This window comes from Rattus norvegicus, chromosome 11, assembly GCF_021556685.1.
Source record: "Rattus norvegicus strain SHRSP/BbbUtx chromosome 11, alternate assembly SHRSP_T2T, whole genome shotgun sequence".
NCBI lineage: Eukaryota > Metazoa > Chordata > Mammalia > Rodentia > Muridae > Rattus > Rattus norvegicus.
In genome coordinates this window covers 96509052-96534085 of record NC_141544.1, presented here as the reverse complement: position 1 = coordinate 96534085, position 25034 = coordinate 96509052, and the positions used below count along the sequence as shown (strand labels likewise).

The 25034-nt window shown below is 54.8% G+C and overlaps 1 protein-coding gene across 1 annotated transcript; it reads left to right on the top strand.

The window, feature by feature from the left end:
• On the top strand, window positions 1–24994 carry Rtn4r (reticulon 4 receptor). Its single transcript, NM_053613.2, is given in 2 exon segments — window positions 1–261; window positions 23319–24994. Coding segments are annotated over 2 exon segments (1422 nt in total). The 5' UTR covers window positions 1–239; the 3' UTR covers window positions 24719–24994.
• Window positions 24995–25034: the final 40 nt, after the last annotated feature.

Below are 25034 nucleotides of genomic sequence, written 5' to 3'. Positions count from 1 at the left end.
ATCCGCTCCCGGCCCGCGCTGCGAGCGCCCCGCCAGTCCGCGCCGCCGCCCTCGCCCTGTGTGCCCGCAGCCCGTGAGCCCAGCCCGGCCCGGTAGAGCGGAGCGCGCGAGCCTCGTCCCGCGGCCGGGCCGGGACCGGGCCGGAGCGGCGGCGCCTGGATGCGGACCCGGCCGCGCGCAGACGGGCGCCCGCCCCGAAGCCGCTTCCAGTGCCCGACGCGCCCCGCTCGACCCCGAAGATGAAGAGGGCGTCCTCCGGAGGTGAGTGTCCGCGCCGCTCCCGAGCCGGGCTGCAGCGGGGCGGGGCGGGGAGGCACAGAGTATGGTTCGCGCTGCCGGAGCTGGAGCCCGGTCGCCGGTCGCTCCCGAGGGCCACCGCAGTGCCACGCCGCGCGCTGGCCGCTAGTAACTGGGCCCTGGGAGGGCGGAGCCCGCGGCAGCCGCAAAAGTTGCGGCTTTGCGGGAAAGTTGACAGCGACGACGGGGCCAGGGATGGCGGGTCCGAGGTTCCAGATGTTGGACCAGGGCCGGTTGGAAACTGAGGGCTAGAAGGGCGGGGTCCCACCTACGAGCGCAAAGGCGGCGAATGGGTTAATGAGCGGGTTTGCAGAAACGTGGGCACCGGACCGAGATGGGGTATCTTGTCTGCCCAGCGAATCCTGCTCAGAAGAAGCTGTTTCTTTGGGGGTCAAACGGAGTGGGGATAAATAGGGGTGTCGGCAGCAGCAGAGGGCGTGGGGGACAGAGCGATCCCAGAGCTGTCCCTGGAGCAGGTAGGGAGGAGGAGAAACACACACACACACACACACACACACACACACACACACACACACACACACACACACACACACACACGCAGAGAGAGGAATGTCTCCTCCTCGGTGATCGGGAGGGCTCCTGAGTGAGAGGCTCCATTGAGGGGCGTTGGTGCTCGAAACACCCCCTCCCTGGCAGCCCTGTGGGATTCCCTCCTCCCATCCGGGTGCGAAGCCCCCACAGTAGGGGCAAGGGAGGATGGGCTTCGTGCAGGTTAGACATTCCTTACCTGGAGAATCAGGAGTGAACACATTGCCTTCCCCAGGTGCCCACCCTATCTACCCTGCTGATGTCCATGGTGCCGCAGGCTGCACACACGTTTCTTTGCACGTGTCTACGTGGGCTACATACAGTCTTGCACACCTCCAGTGCACACTCATACCAAATCTACCCTAGTGTGCCCATGCACATAAATGCTATAGGCACAACCCTGTACTTGGGTGCATATCCCTGTTCTCACTCCTGCCTACACACCTATGACCATACATGTATCTATGCAGCCTGCCTGCTGCGATCTTCATGCTTAGCACATGCTGGGGTCCCTTAACAGGATCCACTCACATGGAGACATGCTTGGGCTTTGAGTAGGGATACTCTGGACAGCTGGACCCCCAGACAGAGGGGAAAGTCCTGGAGTCTCCTTCACAGTGTTTGAGTCTGTGTGTGCAAGTACGTGTGTGTAACATGGTGTGCGTCTGCACATATGTGATTGTGCATGACCATGAGTACCTTTAAGCATATCTTCATGTTTCTGTTTGTCTCTGGGTGTGGGTGCCCCTGTGTTCCTAGGAGGGCTATGTGTATACCCTGCCCAGTTCTGGACCAAAAGCCTTCCGAATGTATTTAGGGGTTTTGTTCAGTGTCTCCAGCCCAAACTGGGAGGTGCATTCTCTTCCACCAGCCAGGGTTGGGCCAGGGGTGGTGTATGGTGGGCTGGAATCTACCTGGGCAGGAAAGATCCATTATCCCAGCTTGAGGTCACTACCATGACAAAGGGTCTGACCCTGGGCACACTTGGCTGCCTCTGCAGTTTCAACTAGGGCATCCAACCCAGCATGGCCTCGGAGAGGCCCTGCCTTTAGCACATTAGTTATTCTACCCCGTGACCTTCTGGTGAGTGGCTCTGTGGTGCTCACCTAGCTCAGGTGTTGTGTGGGGTAACACCTGGCTACTCCCTTCACTGAGCCCCAGGCCTGTCTTCCATCCCGGAAGCTGCATTGTCTCTTGTCCTTCTTCAGTCCCCGGGAGGAAGGTGTATTTCCAAGGCAAGACCTCAGCAGGTGTGGTCTGCACCAGATCCCACCTGGCAAAGGGGAGCTTGCGGAGCCTGCTGCTGTGTTTTCTTAAAGAGCCGGCTCCCTGTCTCAGCCTTCCTCATCTGTGACTAGGCCGGCAATCTGGAATTGTTGGCGGCATTTCTAAGCTGATGCCCAGTGGGGTCAGTCCAATTTTCCCAAGGAGGTGGCTCTGTTTGTTTTAATTTTTTCATGCAATATGTTTTGATTATATTCTTTCCCCTCCTCGACTCCTCCCAGGTCCTCCTCCTTAACAACCAACTCCATGTTCTCTCTCTCAAACAAAATAAAACAAAGCCAAGAAAAATAGCAAAACCGAAAAGAAAAAAAGAAAAAAAAACCAACCTCAAAATAGACAAACTAGAGAAAGAAAGAGAATCAGTAAGACAAAAAATGAACAGAACAAAACAGTCCATTTTGTGTTGGCCGGTTATACCCAGGCATGGGGCCTTTCCTGGATTGAGACAGGGTCTCCGGGTGGCCCTGGCCTGGGACCTCTATGTAGAACAGATAGGTGCCCTTGATCTCAGAAACCCGCCTGTGTGCTGGGCTAGCCATGCCTAGCTCCCAAGGGGTTTTTATTGTTTTGCTTTGAGGCAGGTGTAACCATATAGCCTAGACTGGCCCCGAGTATTGGAAGTACCCGTCTAAGCCACTAAACTTTGCTTCCAAGGTTTGCCCCCAGCATTTCTGCTTTAAAATTCCCCGAATGTGCTTTTTTCAACTCCTAGTCAATAGGGGTTTTCCTGGGACTCCTGCCAATTTAGGCCCCTCCTTCCTCCTGGAAGAAATGTTGGGGTAATGAGGGAAGTGGTGAGCTGGGAGAGGGGCAGAAGTGAGCCTGTGGTTCTTTCGGGCAGGACTGACCGGTAGTTACAGTTAGAGTCGGCTAGTGGGGGTCATCCAGTAAAAGGACAGCAACCAAGAGGAGGAACACCCCCTCCCCAAGGCTGGCTGGCCCAACGGCCCAGGGAGAGGCACTCAGTAGCCTGCTATTCTGGAAGGCTAAGGACTGACTCCTTGGTTGTGAAGAAACCAGGGTTTGTTGCTGTCGCATATTGCAAGCGGTAAGTTGTGAGGGGCAGGGTCAGCAGGGTCATGCCTACCTCTTGCCATCCAGGCCTGGCTTTAGCACCCTTTACTTGCCACGCTCCTGGCACCATGCCTTCCTTTGGAGAGAAAGGGTCCAGCTGGGAGTGGAGGCAGAAGGAGCCCTTCTGCAATCCTGGGCCCAGGGCCCAGAAAGTCCAGAAAGTCTCCCAGAAACATCAAGCTGTGCATTCAAGAAAGGCGCTCTCTCTCTCTCTCTCTCTCTCTCTCTCTCTCTCTCTCTCTCTCTCTCTCTCTCTGTGTGTGTGTGTGGGGGGGTGCGTGTGTGTGTGCGTGCGTGCGTGCATGCATGTATTCAATGGAAGGCTATGGCGTATATGAGAAGGACCTGACTCTGTCACAGAGTTACAGTGCTCCTGGCACTGGGTTGTGCCTGGTCAGTGAAGTTGATGTGCCCTGCCCCCATTCTGTGAGTTTTGACTTTCAACCCCAGGCAGGGCTGCCTGAGACTTTCCGCCAGCCTGGGTGCAGAGGCGGCCAGCCCGAGCCTGGACCCTCAGATGCATAAGAGCTGGGGTGGCTGTTTTTGTTTCTTTTCAGGGCCTGGTACCCTCTGCACCCCTCTGTATGCCTGCCCTGTGGCCTGGCTACACCCAGCCAAGGTCACCTGTGCCAGCCACGTGGCTAAATAGCAGATGCTGTATTTACTTTCCACCCTCTGTCGCTCACCCGCTCCTCTGTGGCCTGCAGATCCTCCTCTGATCAGACAGTAAAGGGGGTGAATCCTCACCTCATCGATTCCAGGGTTAAATGTATTCAGGGACAGGTGACTGACCACACAGCCGTCAGTGGGAGCCTAGCAGTGGATGTAGGGGACATGCCTCCCATCTCCCCGCCTGTCCCCAGAGTGCGTGGGCCTGGCTGGGTCCCATCACACCCGGTGTTTGGTACTGCGGCTTCTTCTTTTGTCACTGTATTTTAAACACTTTGCACATTGGGAACTATTCTTGTGAATCATGCTTAGCTGGGGAGTGTGGAATCCCTTCCTGAGAAAGCACCAAGATGTACTTGTTCAAACCTTTCTTGGCCTCTTGCATTGCCTTCAGCCATGCTCACTCCCCTACCCCCTTGCACTTCCCTACAAGTCCTCAGTGAAGAGCATCAGGGCCAGGATGTGTACCCTTTCCTACACTTGGGCCAACTTCCAGCCAGGGCCTACGGCTGCCCCACCCCACCCCCAGCCATCTGAGTCTTTTTATACACATCAGGTGGGTGACATGGTAAGTGGACCAGGGTTCCAGCTGTAAGGAGGGCCATCTGTTCAACTGGCCCTTTGCAGGGGGTGGGGGGGTCCTCTCTCCAGCCCTGTTCTCAGAACTCCTGGGTACTGTGTCTGCTGTGGAAGGTTGGAGGCTGAGGTGACTGAGGTGTCCCCATGGCAGCCCCCATAGTTTTTCCCCAGGGGAGCCAGACCCTGGAAGTGGAGGTCAAGAGGCAAGGGCTATTGGTACGGCTTCCCAAGCATCCTTAGGGAGGTGCTGAGCAGGCAGAAGCCACCTTCCCTGTGGTGTCCCAGGTGACCCATGCAGCACCTTGGCACATGGAGGTTGGCAGAGGTGGTATGCAAACGTCTCAGGAGCTGATCCAGCTTCATGGGGAGCAGGTTGCCCAGGGGTGCTCTTTGGCCCTCCTGGGAATTGGGAATTGGAGTTTCATAGAATATGGTTGGATTTCTTTCCTCTCCTTTACACTTTTCTCCTCCTCCTCCCCTTCCTCTCCTTCTTATTCCTCCTCTTCCTTCTCACCTTCCTCTTCCTCCTCCTCCTCCTCTTCCTTTTCTTCTTTCTTTCTTTCTTTCCTTCTTTCTTTCTTTCTTTCTTTCTTTCTTTCTTTCTTTCTTTCTTTTTTTTTTTGACAGAGTTTCTTGGTGTAGCCCTGGCTGTCCTAGAACTCATTCTGTAGAACAGTCTGGCCTCGAACTTAGAGCTCTGCCTGCCTCTGCCTCCCGAGTACTGGGGATAAAGGTGTGTGCCACCGCTGCCCGGCCATTGTTGGATATCAAACCGAGGTTCCATGATCAGCTTTGGGGTGGGCCGGGTTAAGCTGCTGACACAGCACCTTTGCCACAGAGCACCTGGAAACCTTGGTTTCAGATGGGGCGGGCATCTCTAAACGATGCCACCAACTCCGTGGCCTGGTGTATTCACGATGCCATTTTGGGAAATAGTGATGGTTGGAGGGTCAGGGGGATGAGTAGGCCGTCCCACACCAAGCTGCACCCATGGGCACCTGGTGGATGGAGGGACAGGTTTCTCCTGGCGTTGTAAGGCAATGTGCAAATTTAACCTTTGGATTTATGACTCTATTTCTTTGCAGCAAATGTCACGGGAAATGTCAGGCAAAGGCTGAAGCTGGGTGAGGGGCCCACTGAGGTAGGGAGTGGGGCCGAATGTGTTAGAGTGCTCAGGGTCTCAAACCAGAGTGAGGCTCCAGGGTGCTCACTGCCTCCTGGGAGCCCTCTCAGATTGTCTCTGTCCAGTCTGCAGTCCCCTACACAGTGTCCTCAACTTGTCCCAGCTATTATGACCTTGTTAAGATGTTGGCTTTCTTCACCCTCCTGCCAGGGCCCAGATGGGGCCAGCTTGGGAACCTTCCAGAAGTTCCCCTTCCCCCGAGTCCAGCCGGCCATAGGATCAGCTCATGCAGTACTGACTTGCTGTGTGACCTTGGCTCTCACCAGCCTTTGCTGGTCACTGAAGGTGTCACCTGTAATCCTTGTGCTTCCAGATTAGTGCCCTGAGAACCAGAAAAGCAGGGTTCTCTGGAAGAGATTATGGAAGCTATGCACGGCAATGGTGGGGGTGCCTTTTGGCACATGAGCCAGGAGCAGGCTTTGCATGCTGTAGGTACACAGTAAACATAGACAGAGAGTGGAGAAGAAGAGGTTTCATCCTTCTAAGAATCCACAACCCCTACCTGTATGTCCCTTTGCCATGTCCAGCTCCGCCTGGCCTGGCAGTGGTTAATGAGTAATAACTGCCTCCCTGCCAAGTGCCAGGCTAGTGTGCCAGGCCAGCATGGCCAATTAGAGGCCTTTAGTTCACCCAACCACTCAACCTGCAGCCACCTTAGCGCTAGGCTGCCCCTTAGGATTACCAGCTTGAGCATCACCCAGGTGATGCAGGGGTAGACCTGCGTCTGGGTACTGCTCACACCAGTGGCATGCGTCTGGGTACTGCTCACACCAGTGGCATGCATCTGGGTGCTGCTCACACCAGTGATGTGCATCTGGGTGCTGCTCACACCAGTGATGTGCAACTGGGTGCTGCTCACACCAGTGATGTGCATCTGGGTACTGCTCACACCAGTGATGTGCATCTGGGTACTGCTCACACCGGTGGCATGCATCTGGGTACTGCTCACACCAGTGATGTGCATCTGGGTGCTGCTCACACCAGTGACATGCATCTGGGTGCTGCTCACACCGGTGGCATGCATCTGGGTACTGCTCACACCAGAGGCATGCATCTGGGTACTGCTCACACCGGTGGCGTGCATCTGGGTGCTGCTCACACCGGTGGCATGCATCTGGGTGCTGCTCACACCAGTGACATGCATCTGGGTGCTGCTCACACCAGTGATATGCATCTGGGTGCTGCTCACACCAGCGAGGTCTCTTGTCTTCGCTGACACCCAGCCATTTCCCCAGCTGTATGCCACTGAGCATCCTGGGTTCCCCAGATTCAGCCAGATGGTGGCATATCCTCTGCATCCATCTTCCAAGGCTGGCATCTGTGCCTCCTCCTGTCCCCCTGAAGAAAGTCCAGTGTCCATTCTGACCTCCTGGCTATACCCTCTAGCCCTCACTGCACACCTACCAGAGTCACCCATCCCTGGTCCATAGGCATAGATGTCCTCCATTCCACAGCAGGCTCTGTGCCTGCTCTATCATCTTCCCTGTCAGCCTCTGAGCCTGCCTGAAGTCCACCCTGGCTGCCCCTGCAAGGAGTAAAGCCTGGCTCACTTTTTCTCAGATCGGGCTAGAAGCCCCTGTGTAGGAACTGCCCCTTCCACCCTTGATGGGGAACCTCTTGCCACCTGGCTTCCAGAGTCACCCCATCTCTGCATTCCTCTGCAGAGGGAGGTCCAGAAAGCTGAAACACTTTCCCCGGACACCTGCTTGCCCCTGTATCTGTTGGGAAGTACCCAAGCTCATGGCACTAGGAAGCCTGGTTGGCCAAGATGGGGCAGGTGAGAGCTTCGGAGCCCAAAGGCGGATACTGGCTCCTGACTTCCCTGTTGGCGTGGATAGTGGGAAGGTGGAAGTGCTGGTGAGAGCCAGCTGGCCACAGGGAGCTTGATTTGGCTATGCTGGCCAGTTCCTGGTCATCCGAATGATGGGACTCCTCCAGCATAGACCGAGGGAACCGGCCTTGAAAACTGAGGTTGGGATGGCTTTGGAGCCCTTGTGGGAGACAAAGCCCCCAATTCCTGCAGTTCCTCTAACTCTTGGTCAGTCCCACTACCCTTGCCCCACCTTTGTATAGAAAATGGGTGTAGGTGTGGGGGCCCCATGAGCTTCCTGATCACAATCCCCTGGGAAGCACTGAGGGTACAGGAAGAGCCCGTGCTGGAGCTGTCCTGCTTCCCAAGCAGCCTTTCTGCTGAGAGAGCCCTTGGCAGCTGTCTTGAATGGAGTGATGTTCTAGCTCATGGTCACTGGACTGAGAGGGCATGGAGGGTGAGGGAGGGTACACTGGCTCCAGGCAGGCCCAGCAGCTGGGAAATGCAGCTGGGAAGTAGGGTCTCCATACCTTTGAGAAATAGGAGGTGCAGTGTGACCCCTGGGAAGGGGCCTGACTTCCTGAACTTGGCTGATCCAGGAGCTTGGAGGCCTTTGTCCTTCCAGCTTTCAGGGCCACGAGAGGGGCTGCTTGTATTCATACCTGGTCCTTGGAAGCAGTTCAGGCAGTGGACTCTAAAGGCATAGATGGAAACAGAATTCCATAGAGAGACAGGGTAGCTGTTGTCCCGAGCCTGGCCAGCCTCTAGAAGAGCAGTCCAGAGAGGGCTGTGGGCCAACCCCAGGTAGCCCAGAATGTGCCGTTTGCCGTGACTATGGCTGCTTCTGCCCCGTCCCCCTGATGGGCTCTCAGTCTTCATCTGCCCTAGTTGACATGTGTCCAGTGCCCCCATCCTCAGCCTGTATGGAGTGGGCATGACGGTGGCATGGGAGCCTGGTAGGGCTGACCTTTTAGGTCTCCTTGAGAGCTATAGACACTATCAGCGCTGTCTGAGGACTGTTGGTGTTCTCCACCGAGTATCCCTGGCCTACCTGCATGGCCTTAGGTGTGTCTGGTCCTCTGGGACCCTTGGTAAGGCTGATGGGCACTGAACAGGCCCCCACTGTGAGGAGGTTGGGCTTTGGGTGGGTTCCCATTGCAGGAATGCCTCTCCTGGCATTGGCCTCTCCCTCCTCCTTCAGCAGTCTTCCTGGTACCACCAGTTACCGGCTAGCCCTGGGCAGTGGCGATCTTGAGATCTTTGTAACATTTTTTCTCCCTAAGCCGTTCTGGGCTCCAAGGAGATGTCCTCAAATCTCAAGACGGAAGGGTCCAGTGTGGGCATCAACAGAGGGGCAAGAGGACCCTGAGGCCAGTCCTTTTGAGGCCCGCCCCCTCGAGGCCCACCTTCTCTGTAGTGTTTCTCCCTTCCTAGCCAAGCTGGCCAAGGGCAGGGGGCCCTGGCTGCTATGATGTCAGAGCAGGTGTCCTTCTGCTCCAGAGGAGGCAGGGGTAACAGGGTAGGCTGGCCTTTGGGCCGGGGGGGGGGGGAGAAAGGGGTCAGGGGAGGAGCTCACTGTGCATGGCCCCAGCAGGATGTCCTCGTGGCTCTGTGTGTTCCGAGGCTTGACACGTGGTCTCTGCACACTGGGCCGTGTCCGGGCTGTCTTTCATCTCCCTGCCTCGGCCCCAATTTATGTCAGGCAAGGCTGACACGAGGACAGGTGTGACAAGTGTCTGGCTTCCTGTTCGAAAATTGGCAAAAGAAAAACTCTTCCCATAAAGATATTCCATCTACATCCCTCCTGGATGTCAGTAGAGAGCCCGTCACAGCCGAGACAGATGGTGGCCCTAACGTACTTCATCCTTCACCTGCTGCTGGAGCCACAGCCTGGCTACATGGTGGCTCAAGGTGTCCTCAAGGTGGGGGGTGGGTATCAGACCTCTTCAGAGCCCTCCCTTCCACCGAAGGCTGCTTCATTCCCAGCTCTTCCCTAGGGCCTCAGTGACAGCCAGCAGCTCAAGGAGCAGTGGCATATACTCCTAAGTCTCTGGTGGCCCCAGCATCTCCACCACACTCCCCCCTCCCAAAACAGCTCCCCAGATCCAAAGCCTCAGGGGATGAACTCCCAGGGATCCCCAGGTCCTCACGTCCTATGACCACCTTTATCAGCTGTGACCACAGTCCTAGGGAGGCAGGGTTTGCTAATGTGATTCTGTGGTGGCAGATAGTCAGGGAGAGAAGGCTCCCAGTCCATATCTTGCTTAAGACCAGGCTGTGTGTGGACACCCATTGTCCTTGCTTCCCCTGGAAACATCTATGGTAAGGACCTGCTTTGCCCTGCTGATACCTGGACCCTATAGCCCATAGACAGAGCTTGTAGGCATTGACCCCGGGAGGACTGCACAGAGTCCCCTGTATGTCTGAAGGTGGGCAGGAGCGAAGGCCAGGCTGTAAAGGACTGGGTACTCAGAGAGGGGCCTCAAGGCCATGGGCCTGGAAACAATGTAGTTTTGCCCAAAGGGGAGTTGCTTGAACAAAGCCTTGCGGGAGGGCTGGGCAGGGCAGTGCTGGGCTTTCTCCTCCACAGGGTGGGGACATTTCCTCAGGGAGTGCCACTGGCAGTTCTGAGCTGGCAGGCTGGACATTTCTTGTGCAGTATCACTACAGCCGCCCCTCACAAACCAGGTGTGAACCCCATCATGGTTCTTGATCTTTTTCCAGATGAAGGAATAAACTCAGAGATTGGGGGCCCCTGGCACCCCTCCAATACAAGTGGGTCCAGGGCTCCCAACCCCTGATAGACTCAGGGCTGCCCTACAAGATAGACTGTGGTGTGCAGGGACCTCAGGGAACAGGGCTGTTGATGTATTTCTTTCTGTTTATTATGGCATCAACGTGACACCAAACAGAACAAGCAGGAAAGATTTTTTTTTGGATTTTACCAAATCATGCTCATTTCTGAAAACCTGAAGAGAATACTCCAAAGTTTTGAGGAGGAGGTTGTAGCTCACCCCGCCGTAACGGAATACCATGAACTGGGCGTCACAAATAGCAGAAATTAATTTTCTCTTGGTTCTAGAGGCTAGAACTCCAAGATCAGAGCGTCAGCATTTCAGTCGGATTCTAGTGAGCCACTTGTTCCTGCCTGGCAGATGGTTTTCGTGCTGTGGGAAATGTCCTCTCTGGGGTTTCTTCTAGGCCACTGATCCATCTCAAAGCCTCACCCTTAAGACCTCATCCAACCCTAACCACCTCCCACTAACTCCCTTCAAATGCCTTCATATGAGGGGTAGGGTGTACAGGTTACACACATAAAGCCCCGACAAGGGCTGGAGAGATGGCTCAGTGGTTAAGAGCACCCGACTGCTCTTCCAGAGGTGCTGAGTTCAATTCCCAGCAACCACATGGTGGCTCACAACCATCTGTAAAGAGATCTGATGCCCTCTTCTGGTGTGTCTGAAGACAGTCACAGTGTACTTATATATAATAAATAAATAAATCTAAAAAAAAAAATAAATAAAGCCCCGACATTTGGGGGCAAGGCAGAAAGATCAACAGTTCCAGGCCTGGCTCCGCAGGTAAGGGCACAGAATGCCCTTCCCAGAGGGCCCATGTGTGGTTCCCAGTACCCAGAACCCACATGATACCCATGTGGTCGACAGGGTACCCATACACATAAACTGGAAGATAAAACGAAGAGCCCTGGGCTATTTCTAGACTCTCACCTCACAGAGGTCACACCCAGGGCCCAGGTCGTACACCTGGCTCTCACTGTCAAGCTTCAAAAAGCGTTTACCTTTTTCCCAGTCATAGTCTTAATGACTCTGCAAAACTGGGCCCCCTTCTCTTTCCTCCCTGGAACCCAATACAAGAGAGTATTAGTGAACCTGATTCTCTGGTGCTCTCAAAATGAATGAATGAATGAATGAGTGAATTAATGAATGAATGAGTGAGTGAATTAATGAATGAATGAGTGAGTGAATTAATGAATGAATGAGTGAATGAATGAATGAATGAGTGAGTGAGTGAGTGAGTGAGTGAGGAGATGAATGTATGAGGAGATGAATGAATGATAAAATCACACTGGGGACTGGGGCTTTGGGCATATGCCCACTACTTGGGAAACTGAAGCAGGGCATCCTCTAGAGTTTGAGGCCAGCCTAGATTACATAGTAAATTCTAGCCTGGGGTGTCCTACAGTATAAGACACTGTCTCAAATTTTTTTTAAAAAAGGTGGTGGTGTTGGGGACAATACAAACACCCATCCATAACAGAAGTGAAGTCACTCTTGAGGGGCACTCACAGAAACTCAGAACTTGGGTGCAGGAGCCTCCCCCTAGCAGGAGAGGATCAGTGTCCCTCCAGCCCTGGGCATCCTCAGGAAGTCTGCCATTTGCCTATAGTGGGCATGTGGTTGCCTGTGACAGACAGACATGGAACTGCTACTGGATGCTTGTCACGAGGCATGGTTCTGTGTCACGGTTCCCCCAGTCTGGTCCTTCCTCAGCTCAAAAGGAACCTGGGTCCTTGACTGGTAGTGGGAGCTTTCCACCTTCCTTTTGAGACAGGGTCTCTCACCAAACCTGGAGCCTGCTAATTTGTCTAGCCTGGTTGACCAGTGAGCACCAGTCTTCCTGGCCTTGTCTTTCCTGTCTTCCCAGTTCTGAATTTAGAGGCTCATACTACCGGTAGCATCTGGCTATTCTGAGGGTGCTGTGGGTCCTAACTCAGGCCCTCAGATTTGCAGGGCAAGCACTTTATCAAGGGAGATTTGCAGTTTTTAGAGCTGCAGGTAGGGACAGGAGGAAGGCCACCGAGAGGCTGAGGTGCTGCCCAGAAGTGAGGTTAGAGGTACCTGGTCTCCCTAGCTTCACAGCCCCATGGCTCCCCCGCCCCGTGTCTGCCAGAGCATCCTAAATGCAGCGGCATCAGGATGTAGCCAGAATCCAGTGACCTCCTTTTCTGTATGAGGCAGTAGTGCCTGGCTTCCACCCGCGCAGGTGAGAAGCCGCCAGCAATTTCCATTCCAAATTGATTTCGAATAAGCAAGCGTTATCACACACAATCATATAGGAATAATTTATCACTCGTTAATAAAAGAGCAATTACTTATTCTCATTGCCCCTGCCCGTGTGCTGTGGGGTTTGTCGCAGGTTGGGGCTCTGAGAAATAGAGAAGCTGACGCCCAGGGGTTGAGTCCCACCTCCAGTGCAAGGTGGCCCTTACTGACTTTCAACTGCCTCCCCGACCCCAAGACAACCTGAGACGGAGGCTGAAACCTAACGGGGTGGTACAGTGGCAGCACCAGTGAGAAGAGAGTGGTGGCTGGGAAGCATCAGGGTCATAGGCCCACAGTAAAGAGGGTGTGGGGGGGCATCAGGGTTGGCTGAGGGACAGTGACTACAGAGCTGGACCTCTGGGTATCCCTTCAAGAGACACTTCTGCATTGCAGAAGCCCCACAGTCAAGAACGTAGAGTGGGTCAGAGACCCAGGTCCACCCTCGGCCACCCTTGGCTGATCTAGGGCCGCCCCAGAGACCAGCACATCCCTGCTCAGATGCCAGCTTTGCAGCTCTGCTCCCTAACCTGCACTTGGCCACTCAGGAGGACTCACTCTCTTCTCTTTCACCGTCCTTCATCTCTCCTCGGCTTACGGCCGACGGTAGAGTATTTGTTTCTCCTCTTGTCCCACCTCATGGGAGAGCAAGCTCTTCACTGTGTGTTCCATTGTCCCCTGGGTCCCATTTAGGACCTTGTCCTGCTACCCTGAGGCTTTCTCCTTTCGTGGGATGCACACTGACTTCTGTGACTGTTTTTGCTTCGGTTGAAGCACCTGTCAGGAAGGGACAGCGAAGGGCCGTGGAGCCCTCCCATGTTTGCAAATGTGTTCAAGCTGGGCTGGCTGAGACCAGAATCCCATATTTTAAAAGCCTTTCTGAGCCTTGCGACACTGCAGTTTCCTGACTGACATGTAGGCTGCTTTGGGGAGCTTCAGTACTACCTTGCATTGCTCATGCCCAGCTTTTCCTCCTGGAATCTTTCAGTGCCCAGGAACTTCAAGTTCGCTGTGAATGCCCAGTGCCGGTCCAGGTCCTTGGCTCTAGGAATGGTATTATTTCTTGGATAATTTTTTTTTTACCCTCCATTTTCTGTTCTCCCTTTATACAGATGCTCTAAAACACAGTTGACCTACATTTGCCCATTGAATCTCATTCAGTTTTTCTTTTTGTTTTTCTTTCTGGAAGATTTCCTTGACCTTGTTTTCCAACCCTTCTATTGATTCTTTTAATTTTAGCGATTCTATTTTTAATTTCTAGACACTCTTTCTTGTTCTCTGGTGACTCCTTGGACATAGCACCCTGTTCTTGTTTTAAATCCACTTCTGTCCCTGGGTGGACCAATTAGAATTTCCCCCTAGTTTCTGGCCCTCCACCTGCCACCTCTTGAATTCCTCGTTGTCTGCCTCGGTGCCTTTCCACAGCGTTGAGAGTTGTTGGTTACCTTTTTAGGGGAAGCATGTTCAGGGTTCTGCTGAGATGGGACATGTGAACTGGCAGGTTCCGAGCCATCAAGTAGGGGCTGCCCTGGGCTTCCCTGTATGCCAAGAGCAGAGACCCTTTCTCTGCATGTCTCTCTGTCCCCAACTCTCCACAGAGCATGCACCTCGGTCACCATCATTCCAAAGGAGAGTGAGCAGGGGTCTGTATGTAGCTCACAGAGTGTGATGGTGGTGGGCTGGGTAGGAAGAACAGTTATACCTGGTTACTAAGCTGCTGCGGCCGATGCTGCCTGAGTTCGGCACTCTTGCAGTGTGTGGCAGGCTGTGCTGTGCAGCTCACCCCGCCCCCAGCACACACACACAGGCCAGCGAGCCTGCTAAGACCATTTTTGGGAAGGCAGCACACAGCTCCAAATATGCTGAAGGCACAGCCTGACTGCCTCTGTCCTTCAGTACAGGCACAGCGTTCTCTGCACACAGCAGGGGCCATGCCAGAGTGGCTTTGTGGCTGCTCCATCAAAGGGTTCTCATGGCTCCTCTGTGCTGTTCTGTGCCTCATCTTCTCCAACTCCACATCTGAATCGTAGTGACCACAGTCAGGCATAAAGGCTGGGTACCGGTCCTGGGTGTCAAGCCATAGGTTAACATCTGGGAAGGCAGGACACTAAACTCCAGCCCAGACCTGGCTAGGGACACTTCAGTGTGAATTCAAGGCTATAGGCAATTTATAGGGTCCTGGAGAGGTGGTGCCAGGCCAGCGTGATCCTCACATTGCTGGTGTTGGTGACAGGCTCAGGGGACCGGGTCTCTTCTCTAACTACTCTAAAAGTGGGTGGAACCTACATTTGAGCCTCAATCCTCAGCCAGCCCAAGGAAGAAGGCTTGGACAAAGAGTGAGGTGCTGTGGGGAATCAAGGAGACCAGAATAGCTGTATCTTTCTGCCCTGTGGTCCTTGGGGGCTTGGGTAAGTTTGCAGGGATCCTGGGGGCCACGGGGTGTGCCTTGGTCTCACCGGGTATCCTATTGGGATTTGCCTCAGGGCCTTGTTTGGACTAGAAATAATGGTCACTTACTCCCTGTGTGATAGGGCTTCTCAGTCACTGTTCTATTGCTGTGAAGAGACGCATGACCAAGGCAACTTTTGTAAAGAAAGCATTTAATGGGGCCTTGCTTTCAGTTTGGACTTAGTCCATTTCCTCATGGCATGGAGCATGGTGGCAGGCAGGCACGGCACTGGAGAGTAGCTGAGAGCTACATCCTGATCCCCAAGCAGAGTGGGTGACTAGGCCTGGCATGGGCTTACCTCAAAGCTCACCCCAGGGGACACACTTCCTCCAACATGGCCACGCTATGGGCCCGAACCTCCAACTGTGATCAGAAAGGAACCTTTCCTCTCCGAAAACTGACTCAGATTTTGTCACAGTGACAGAAAGCTGACTAACACATGACCGTGACTGTTAAGTGATGGTCGAGGCCCAGTAACGATGGTGATTACGAGAGTGTTGATGCTAATGACAGTGACAGTGGTGATGGTGACATCCCTGGTGACGGCAATGTTGACGGTGATGACGATGGAGATGCCGACCTGATAATGACAGCAGAAGACACCTGATGCCCACTTTCGGTTTGTGATCCTGGCCGTGGGTCTGCGTAATTAGCTGGCTCTGAGGTCATCAGAAGTGGTCCAGACCTTCCTGTTTATCAAAAAGTTACTTCCTCCACCTTCCCTGGGCTAAGTCGTCTCGCCCGTAATACATCCTGCTTTCTTAACTGTGAATGTCTGTTAGCCAAGGCTAGACCCTTGATGTCTTGGGAAGTTTGTCAGTGCTGGCTTGCTCCAATGTCTCGAGTCAGCTCCATGGAGCCTGGCCAGAGCTTCTGAAGCCATTTGCAGCGAAGGGTCATCAGAGCCCTGCAGAATCCTGCAGGTGATTACACAGGACAGACATACCAGCAGACCCCTCCTGAGCCAAGTCACTACCAACCCCAAACCCACCTCCCCCAGGTTAGTGTCCCTGTTAGGGCCTTTTCCTTCCCTTCCAGAAGAGGAGTGACCCTCACTACTTCCTCCTGATACCTGGGACAGCTGTTCATCTTTCTTAAAAACAGTTTTGATCTTTTGGCTTGTTTTTTTTTTTTTTTGGTAGATTAAAAACTTTAAGCCTACATGCATATTGTGTGACCCATAAGCATGCCTTGTGCCCTCAGAGCTCAGAAGGGGACATGAACTCCCCAGGAATGACATTTAAAATCATTGCGAGCTGCTAAGTGAGTGATGAGGACCAACGTGGCCCCTCTGGGAGGTCAACAAGGGCCCCGAACTTCTGAGCTGCCTCTTCTGAGCCTGATTGTTCTTGACAGGATGGTCTCGAACTCCTGATCTTCCTGCCTCCACCTCCCAATTGCAAGAGCAAAGTGTTCCCTACTACCCTCAGCTTGGTTGGGTTTTTTTTTTTTTTTTTTTTTTTTTTTTTGGTTCTTTTTTTTTTCCGGAGCTGGGGACTGAACCCAGGGCCTTGCGCTTCCTAGGTAAGCGCTCTACCAGTGAGCTAAATCCCCAGCCCCTTGGTTGGGGTTTTTGAGACAAGGTCTTGCTATGATTGACCTTCAGCTCCTGATCCTCTCTCCTGCCTCAGCTTCCCACTTTGATTTCCGCGTCGTATTCTATTGTGCATGCTTAGTTATATGCCTCCTGACAGTGTCCTTAGCAAGATACCTGATTTTCCATAACCCGAACAGGATTTCACTACTCCTCTTCCACATGCTACCTCCAATCCCCCAAGTGCTGGTCTTGCCCAGTGTTCCCCTCTGCTAACCCTGCACCAAGGAGAGACCACTGTGCTCAGCCCACCCAGCCGTGTGGGCTCGGCAGAGCAGTGAATAGTCTTCTCTGACTGCAGGGTTCCTTCGCCTTGGACAGGAGGTTGAGTGCCCTTGGCTGAGCCCTTGTGAGTGTTAAGACAGACACACTGCACACAGCAGGTGATCAGTCACAAAGCAGGTCGGCAAACTTCCTGTAAGAGGGCCCAGCACTGTGGGCCACACCATGTGTGGTGCCAGTGTCACTGTGCCGAAAGCAGCCCTGGGTCATGGGCAAGCACATAGATGTGGCTGCATGCCAAGGAGACAGCTTATTGCTAATGTAACAGCCCACTCTTAGGCTCTTGAGTACCTGGGCCCCCTCAGCCTTTCCTCTAGCTCCATGGACTCAGTGCTTTGACCTTGGAGGGTGATTCCAGTGGGCACATCTAGCTGAAGAGGATTGTATACTCCCTCTCACATCCCTTGTCCCCACTGGGACTCCCTGCCTGTCCTGCTGCCACCACTGGCTCTGTGACAGAAGTCTCTAGAGGTTGGGGAGGCCCAGCTTAGGAGGGCATGCTGAGGCTTCATTAACTGGCCGTCAACTGGCCGTCTCTAGTAGAATCCTGTCTACCTTGTATTGTTCTGAGTGGCCAAGAGGCACAGTCAGTGGGTCCCAGAGGGTGGGAACCAGAGGGCGTGAGCTGATGACAGCCTCTAGGCCTGCATTGTGTTTTTATAGAAGAATGAGTTTAGCTGCAGCAGAGGCCACCTGCCTGTTTGGTTGATCATGTTCTACAAACACAGGAACCACAGAGAGGTGTCACCTACCTCCTCCCACCACAGGGTAGCAGAGCCTCCTCTAGGTCCTGACATCTGCACAGCCCCCTGTAAAAACCCATTTCTGCCCTTGTGCCCAAGGGTTACTGGCTTCTATAAGATAGTCACCCTGTTTTGCATACTGCAAATGACATATCGACAACACAGTCCCGAGCCTGCCCTTCCCCACCCCAATTGCTTGTCCCCTAGTATATGTTCTTATCTCCCAGTCGAGGCCTAGTATATACAAGTATTGCACGCACCCCGAGACCTGCACTTACTCTGTGCGTTAACACTCAGGGCCTCACAGATCAATAGCAGATTCAGGGATAGGATGGGGTGATCTGGGGCTCTGTCTAGGATACTTGTCACGAAAGTAGATTTGAGGCACAGAAGGCAGAATCCAGTACTAAAGACCCTGCCGGGCAGAGCACTCCATCCTGGACAGCGTCAGGACTGCAGGAGTGGGGGGCATTTGTGTGGCAGTGCAGGGGCTTAGGTTCATAGCATGTCTATGGTGGGGATATGCCAGCCATTGCTTAGTTCCACATTAGTGTCCCTGGGGACTGGAGCGGAGCCTGGAAGATGGATTGAATTAGCAGCAGGACCACAGAGGAGGCCTGGGGGTGAGAGGCAGGTAATTAGGCGGCAGGTGTCTGTCAGGGAGAGGGACACTGAGTTGGATGGGCTTCAGACAGACAGAACCTTGATGCCATAGGCCTGCAGAGAAGAGCTCACAGGGCGGGGTCGAGGAGGTGAGTATCCTGTGAGGCTCAGGAGCCCCTTAAGTAAGAATGAACAGGGACAAGAAATGGACTCCTAGGAGAGTCTGGTAGCACAGACTTGTAATCCCAGCTACAGGGGAGGCTGAGAGAGGAGCACCGCAAGTTAAAGACCAAGCTGGGCAGCTTCATGCCCCTCTGTCCCAGAAATGAAGATGAAAAAGCTGGGCATGGTGGTGCATGCCTTTAATGCAACACTGGAGAGGCAGAGGCAGGGGGTTTCCTGTGGGTCCTCTGAGGACAGGAGGATGACCTGACATAGTCAAAGCCACTTCCAACAGCTCTGCTCCGGTTGCAATATGTCAAGCAGCCAGAACACATACCAGGCCTCAGTTTCCCCACTGCTGTGTCCCGGCCTGAGGTGCATCGGCGTGGGTCTTATAGCTGCCAACCATGGCAAGTGACCTTGCCCGTTATCGACCTGGCCTTGTTCTGCCCTATAGTCAGGATCAATAAGGAACAAGGTCTCAAGGGATCCGGACAGGGCAGCAGAGGCTGGTGACCACACCCTCAGGAGACACAGGGTGGGCTGTCCTCTGGAAGCTTCGACCACCTTCCTGCTCCCCCCACTTACTGTGCTCTGGGGAGGGCCCAGGAAGCACAGCGTGGATACAAGCTGTCACCGTGGGTGTCTGTGGCCGATGAGGGATGGAAGGAGGGCGTGTGTGTGAGAAGTGAGTGGATGTGTGGGGTACAGAGGGGGTGGGGTCAGTGAAGATATGATGGCAGAGTGACTCTGCAGTGTGGGGATGACCTCGGTCCATCCAACCTCTCCCGGAGCTATTTCTGGTCTTGCATGCTGAGCTGTTCTGCCTTATACTGTGGTCTCCTCTGGACTGCTTCAGCCCCTTCTACGTCCTTCCAACCCCAGTTCTGTATATCCATGGAGAAAGCCTCCCAGCCCTAGACAGCACGGGAGCCACGTCCCAGTGCCTATCAACAGTCAGCAGCACCCATCGGCTGCCCTGTTCACGTAGCAGTTGTCCTTTATGAACTGGCTAGACTCTCCTTGACAGCCCTTCGGGTAGTTCTGTCTCCCACTCCCTTCCTTTTAAACCATATGTGAGCAGGGCTTCGCTACCCACTTCCTTGGTGTCCTGGTCTGTGAAACGGACTGCTGCTGATGGTAAGGAGTGGATTCCTTGGTGGCACTGAGGCTTTCCTACCTCAAGTGGTATATCCGGCAGGCTCCTCCAAAGCCCATGGTGTAGATATTTGTACTTTGAGAGACCCGTGGGCCCCGAGGGCACCCAGCTGGTAGAAGGATGAAAGCCAGCGTCTGGAGTCTGTGTGCCTGCACCGTTTCTTGGCCTCATCAGGTGAGGCCAAGAGAGCATCCCCATGGGATGTCAGGCTAGGCTAGGGTGGCAGGCAGAGTGTACGCAAGACTGCAGTGGGATGGGAAGATGCTAAAGAAGGCAGTCTCAGCTTGGCCGTTCACTGCTGAGGTGAGCTGCTGACCTCAGCAGTGCCTGCCTGCTGGCTCGAGTGGCTGCTGGGCAAGGCCCCAGAAGCCTCTCACCCTACCTGGCCCCTCCCCTCCCTTTCTCCCTGTTCACACCGGCTCTTCCCTGGTTTCCTTCCCTTTGCCTCTGCCCTCTTCTTGCCTTTTTCCTCCCCCCTCCTCTTTCCTCTTCCTCCATCTTCCTTTCCTACTCTCCTATCTCCCCATCTCTCTCTTCTTCCCCCTCCCTGTTCCCTCATCCATGAATGTGAATATGGGATCCTGACTCAAAAGAGCTGCGGGTACCAGATGAGTAGCCCGGTGGCTGTATCCTGCCTGATCTGGCTGCCCCAGGTGGAGAAGGAACCCAGGGTCTGGGGAACCTCAGAGCCATGTGTACTAGGAAGCCAGTCCTTTTGCACTGTCACCTGCATGTTCCTGTGACTCCCTAGGTGACCTGAGCTGAGCCAGAAGCCACTGACCATGACCTAGTTCAACAGCCAGTGAGTTCCCCATGGAAAGCCCTGGAGGAGACCCACACACAGGTCTGATGAAAACTGACTTAAGCGTAGACAGAGAGATGTGAAAAGCTATATGCACAGCTCACAAGGGTGGCTCAAGCGGACATAGGGTTCTGAAGGAGTCTCTGCGTGGATGCCATGTGAGAAGAGATGGACCTCCCAAGACCACTTTCTGCCCACGCGTGCATGCCAGGGGCTTTCTGAGAATGGTGCCATGAACAAGACTGGCTAGGAATGTCAGGTGGAGGCCACAGGGAGGCCAGAGGGCTAGGCTGCTCCTCAGAAGAAAGGCCCTCTCCCATGAGAATCAGTGGGCAGGCTTGGGAATGAAAAAGAAACGGGGAATACAGGGGTCCAGAAGTGCAGAAGCCTTGTAGCTCGGGGCACTGCAGAAACCACAGAATGAGCCAGGAAGGCCTGCAAGGTGGCAGAGAGAGACTGAATAGGGCAGCCCAGGGCTGGGGTCAGGAACACCCTCACAACACCTGCTCAGGTGTCTGGGGTATTTCCCCAAAGCCCTGCTGTGAACACACGCAATGCCGCAAAGTTGGGTTTGATTAGCTCATAAAAAGATGCCCCCTCATGCTTGCTCAGCGCAGGAGTTGCCATGGAGACCAGTGGGCAGGCCCCAAGGGTGGCCAGGCTGGAGCCAATTACTGTGGCTACGGCAGAAGAGCCTACCCCAGCCCCTGTGCTGACAGGGTAGGTGAGAAGGGCCGCCTCTCAGAAGTTGATTTCCAACAGAAACACAGCTGTGTCTCTTACCTTCCTATGCCTGGTGAAGCTGAGCATAGCCAGGCCTCTGGTTGCCCACCCCCTACAGTGGCTCAGCCCCGGGGAACCCTGAGCCCAGCTGAGTTAGCACTGGGCAGCCTCAGGCCTTGGGGCTACAGCCTGTCTCAGCCCACCACTGATGTGGTGGTTGGCACGAAGAGATCGGTGGTGCCTTGGGTGTAGGAGAGGTCTAGTCAGTAGCATGGCTTTGTAGGTGACAGGCAGTCTTTAGCACAACTGGGCTATAATGTGACCTAGCTGTCACCCATGGCAGTAAAATCTCAAGGCTGGCCATAGGGGCATGAAAGCTCCCCACTTTCCCAGCCTGAGTTCAAGACCAGGAAGCACTGTACACATGGTAGAGTGTCCTCTTGTGACAGCAGATAGGGCATCGTGGGGTGCTGACAAGGCCAAGCCCCACTGTCCCAGGAAGGATGTGTAAGAGGAGAATGTGAGAGGGAGCTAGCTGCCTAGACAGCCTCAGGCTCATCTGCATCCCACACATGGCTAGCCCAGGGAGGGGCATCTGTGGATTGGGGGCTTCTGGGCCTAGCTTGCCACCTTGGTTGCCCGCAAATGACCAGAGGCCCAGCAAACCCAAGCTCTTCGAAGAGGGCTACTGAGTATTAGAAGTGAGGCTCCCGGGGTTGAGGATTTAGCTCAGTGGTAGAGCGCTTTCCTAGGAAGCGCAAGGCCCTGGGTTCGGTCCCCAGCTCCGAAAAAAAGAAAAAAAAAAAAAAAGAAGTGAGGCTCCCATCTTGCTCAGCTGTTAAGCTTGGCTGGCCTGTGGGGCTCAGGATTTAGAGCAGTAGTTGGCGCACTTAGAAGAGGACCCTTTGTGGTAAGGGGTCCAGTGAGAAGTCCCCAGAGGCCAAGGCTTGGTGAGGAAAGCTAGCTTCTGAACTGCCCCTCCTCCCTCCGACTTCAAGCTTCGACTCCAAGCCTAGCCAGCCTCGGCCTCCTGTCTGCAGAATCCTGCGCTTAGCTAGCTGCCAGCACAGGTGTTAGCTGTCAATGGAGGTGTTAGCTGATAAGCCATAACCCTCCCAGGGGGATTCACATTTTAATAGACTCACTCCTGAAAGAGCCTTCGGCAGGCATTCGAAAGGATGGGGCTCTAGTGACAGGCCAAGAAGCTGTTTCCTAGGGATGTGGCACCCCATCCCTAGCTGCAGTCCTTGGCCACACCCAGGTATATCTGGCCCAGAGACTAGGATGGGGCACGGTGCCTTGGGGCCACTGAGAGAAGTGGGGTGGCAACAGGGATGGGCAGGAAGGCTGGAAAGGGATGGAGCTGAGAATGAGGCCAGGAGAGGAGGCTGCAGAAAGTGTTCACAGCCAAGTCAGGAAGTGCTTAAAAGGGAGGCTGTGTGGAGGAGGAGCAGCCTGCCCTGGGGGCCTGAGAGAGGCTCCTGGGGTAGGATCCTGTGCCCTCCCTCCCTCCCAGCCTTCCTAAGACTCCTCTTCCTTGGTTAGCTGAGATGCTAGTGAGAAGACCTACTCCAGACCTCAGGAGACCTCCACAGGAAAAGGCAGCCCTCCGGGGGCTGCAGATTCCCCATTCAAGCATGTCTCCCATTTTAGCACGAGGGGGTCTCCTAGAATCCCTGTTGTCAGAGGTCATTGAGAGCTATAGGGGAATGGGCTGGGCATAGACTGTGAGCCTCAGACACCCCGCCAACACACACACACACACACACACACACACACACACACACAGGCTGGGCCAAGGAACATGACAGGTCTAGGGGTGCACCTCAGGCAGCTCCCACAGTGTTTCCCCAAGAGCTAGACTGCCCCTCTTCATCTTAACCTGTAGCCTAATAGGACCGAGCATGAAGTTAAGGCCAGCAGAGGCAAATAACCAACAGGTCCCGGGATTCTTCCGTGTGTTGGAGTCCTGAGCTAGTATTTATGCTACCCCAGAAAATGTGTGGTTTTGGTGACCAACTGGGCTATCACCAAGGGGTAAAGCCATAGTCATGTCAGCAGGTATAAGATAGTGTGGTATGCTGCAGGGGGAGGGGGAGGTTCAGACATGATCACCCGTATAGAAGTGTCTCCAAAGACAACTTACAACCCAGTAGAGGTCCTCCATCCCCGTTCCCAGGGCTGGCAGCCTTTGGTCTGCCCAGTCCCCCAGAGACCCCACTCAAGGAGAATTGGTTCCAGCATCAACTTCCACCTCTCAGGGCTCCTGTCTGATCACCTTTTTCTCTGCCTACAGGAAGCCGGCTGCTGGCATGGGTGTTATGGCTACAGGCCTGGAGGGTAGCAACGCCCTGCCCTGGTGCCTGTGTGTGCTACAATGAGCCCAAGGTCACAACAAGCTGCCCCCAGCAGGGCCTGCAGGCTGTACCCACTGGCATCCCAGCCTCCAGCCAGAGAATCTTCCTGCACGGCAACCGAATCTCTTACGTGCCAGCCGCCAGCTTCCAGTCATGCCGGAATCTCACCATCCTGTGGCTGCACTCAAATGCGCTGGCCGGGATTGATGCCGCGGCCTTCACTGGTCTGACCCTCCTGGAGCAACTAGATCTTAGTGACAATGCACAGCTCCGTGTCGTGGACCCCACCACGTTCCGTGGCCTGGGCCACCTGCACACGCTGCACCTAGACCGATGCGGCCTGCAGGAGCTGGGGCCTGGCCTATTCCGTGGGCTGGCAGCTCTGCAGTACCTCTACCTACAAGACAACAACCTGCAGGCACTTCCTGATAACACCTTCCGAGACCTGGGCAACCTCACGCATCTCTTTCTGCATGGCAACCGTATCCCCAGTGTTCCTGAGCACGCTTTCCGTGGCTTGCACAGTCTTGACCGTCTCCTCTTGCACCAGAACCATGTGGCTCGTGTGCACCCACATGCCTTCCGGGACCTTGGCCGACTCATGACCCTCTACCTGTTTGCCAACAACCTCTCCATGCTCCCCGCAGAGGTCCTAGTGCCCCTGAGGTCTCTGCAGTACCTGCGACTCAATGACAACCCCTGGGTGTGTGACTGCAGGGCACGTCCGCTCTGGGCCTGGCTGCAGAAGTTCCGAGGTTCCTCATCCGAGGTGCCCTGCAACCTACCCCAACGCCTGGCAGGCCGTGATCTGAAGCGCCTGGCTGCCAGTGACTTAGAGGGTTGTGCTGTGGCTTCGGGGCCCTTCCGTCCCTTCCAGACCAATCAGCTCACTGATGAGGAGCTGCTGGGCCTCCCCAAGTGCTGCCAGCCGGATGCTGCAGACAAGGCCTCAGTACTGGAACCCGGGAGGCCGGCGTCTGCTGGAAATGCACTCAAGGGACGCGTGCCTCCCGGTGACACTCCACCAGGCAATGGCTCAGGCCCACGGCACATCAATGACTCTCCATTTGGGACTTTGCCGGGCTCTGCAGAGCCCCCACTGACTGCCCTGCGGCCTGGGGGTTCCGAGCCCCCGGGACTGCCCACCACGGGTCCCCGCAGGAGGCCAGGTTGTTCCAGAAAGAACCGCACCCGTAGCCACTGCCGTCTGGGCCAGGCAGGAAGTGGGAGCAGTGGAACTGGGGATGCAGAAGGTTCGGGGGCCCTGCCTGCCCTGGCCTGCAGCCTTGCTCCTCTGGGCCTTGCACTGGTACTTTGGACCGTGCTCGGGCCCTGCTGACCAGCCACCAGCCACCAGGCTGTGTACATATGGGGTCTCCCTCCATGCCGCCATCCAGAGCCAGGGACAGGCTCTGAGGGGCAGGCCAGGCCCTCCCTGACAGATGCCTCCCCACCAGCCCACTCCCATCCCCAACCCATCATGTTTACAGGGTTGCGGGGGTGGCGTTTGTTCCAGAACGCCGCCTCCCACCCGGATCGCGGTATATAGAGATATGAATTTTATTTTACTTGTGTAAAATATCGGATGACGTGGAATAAAGAGCTCTTTTCTTAAGCTGTGGCCTCTTGGGCTGCGGCACTGTGGGTGGTGAGAA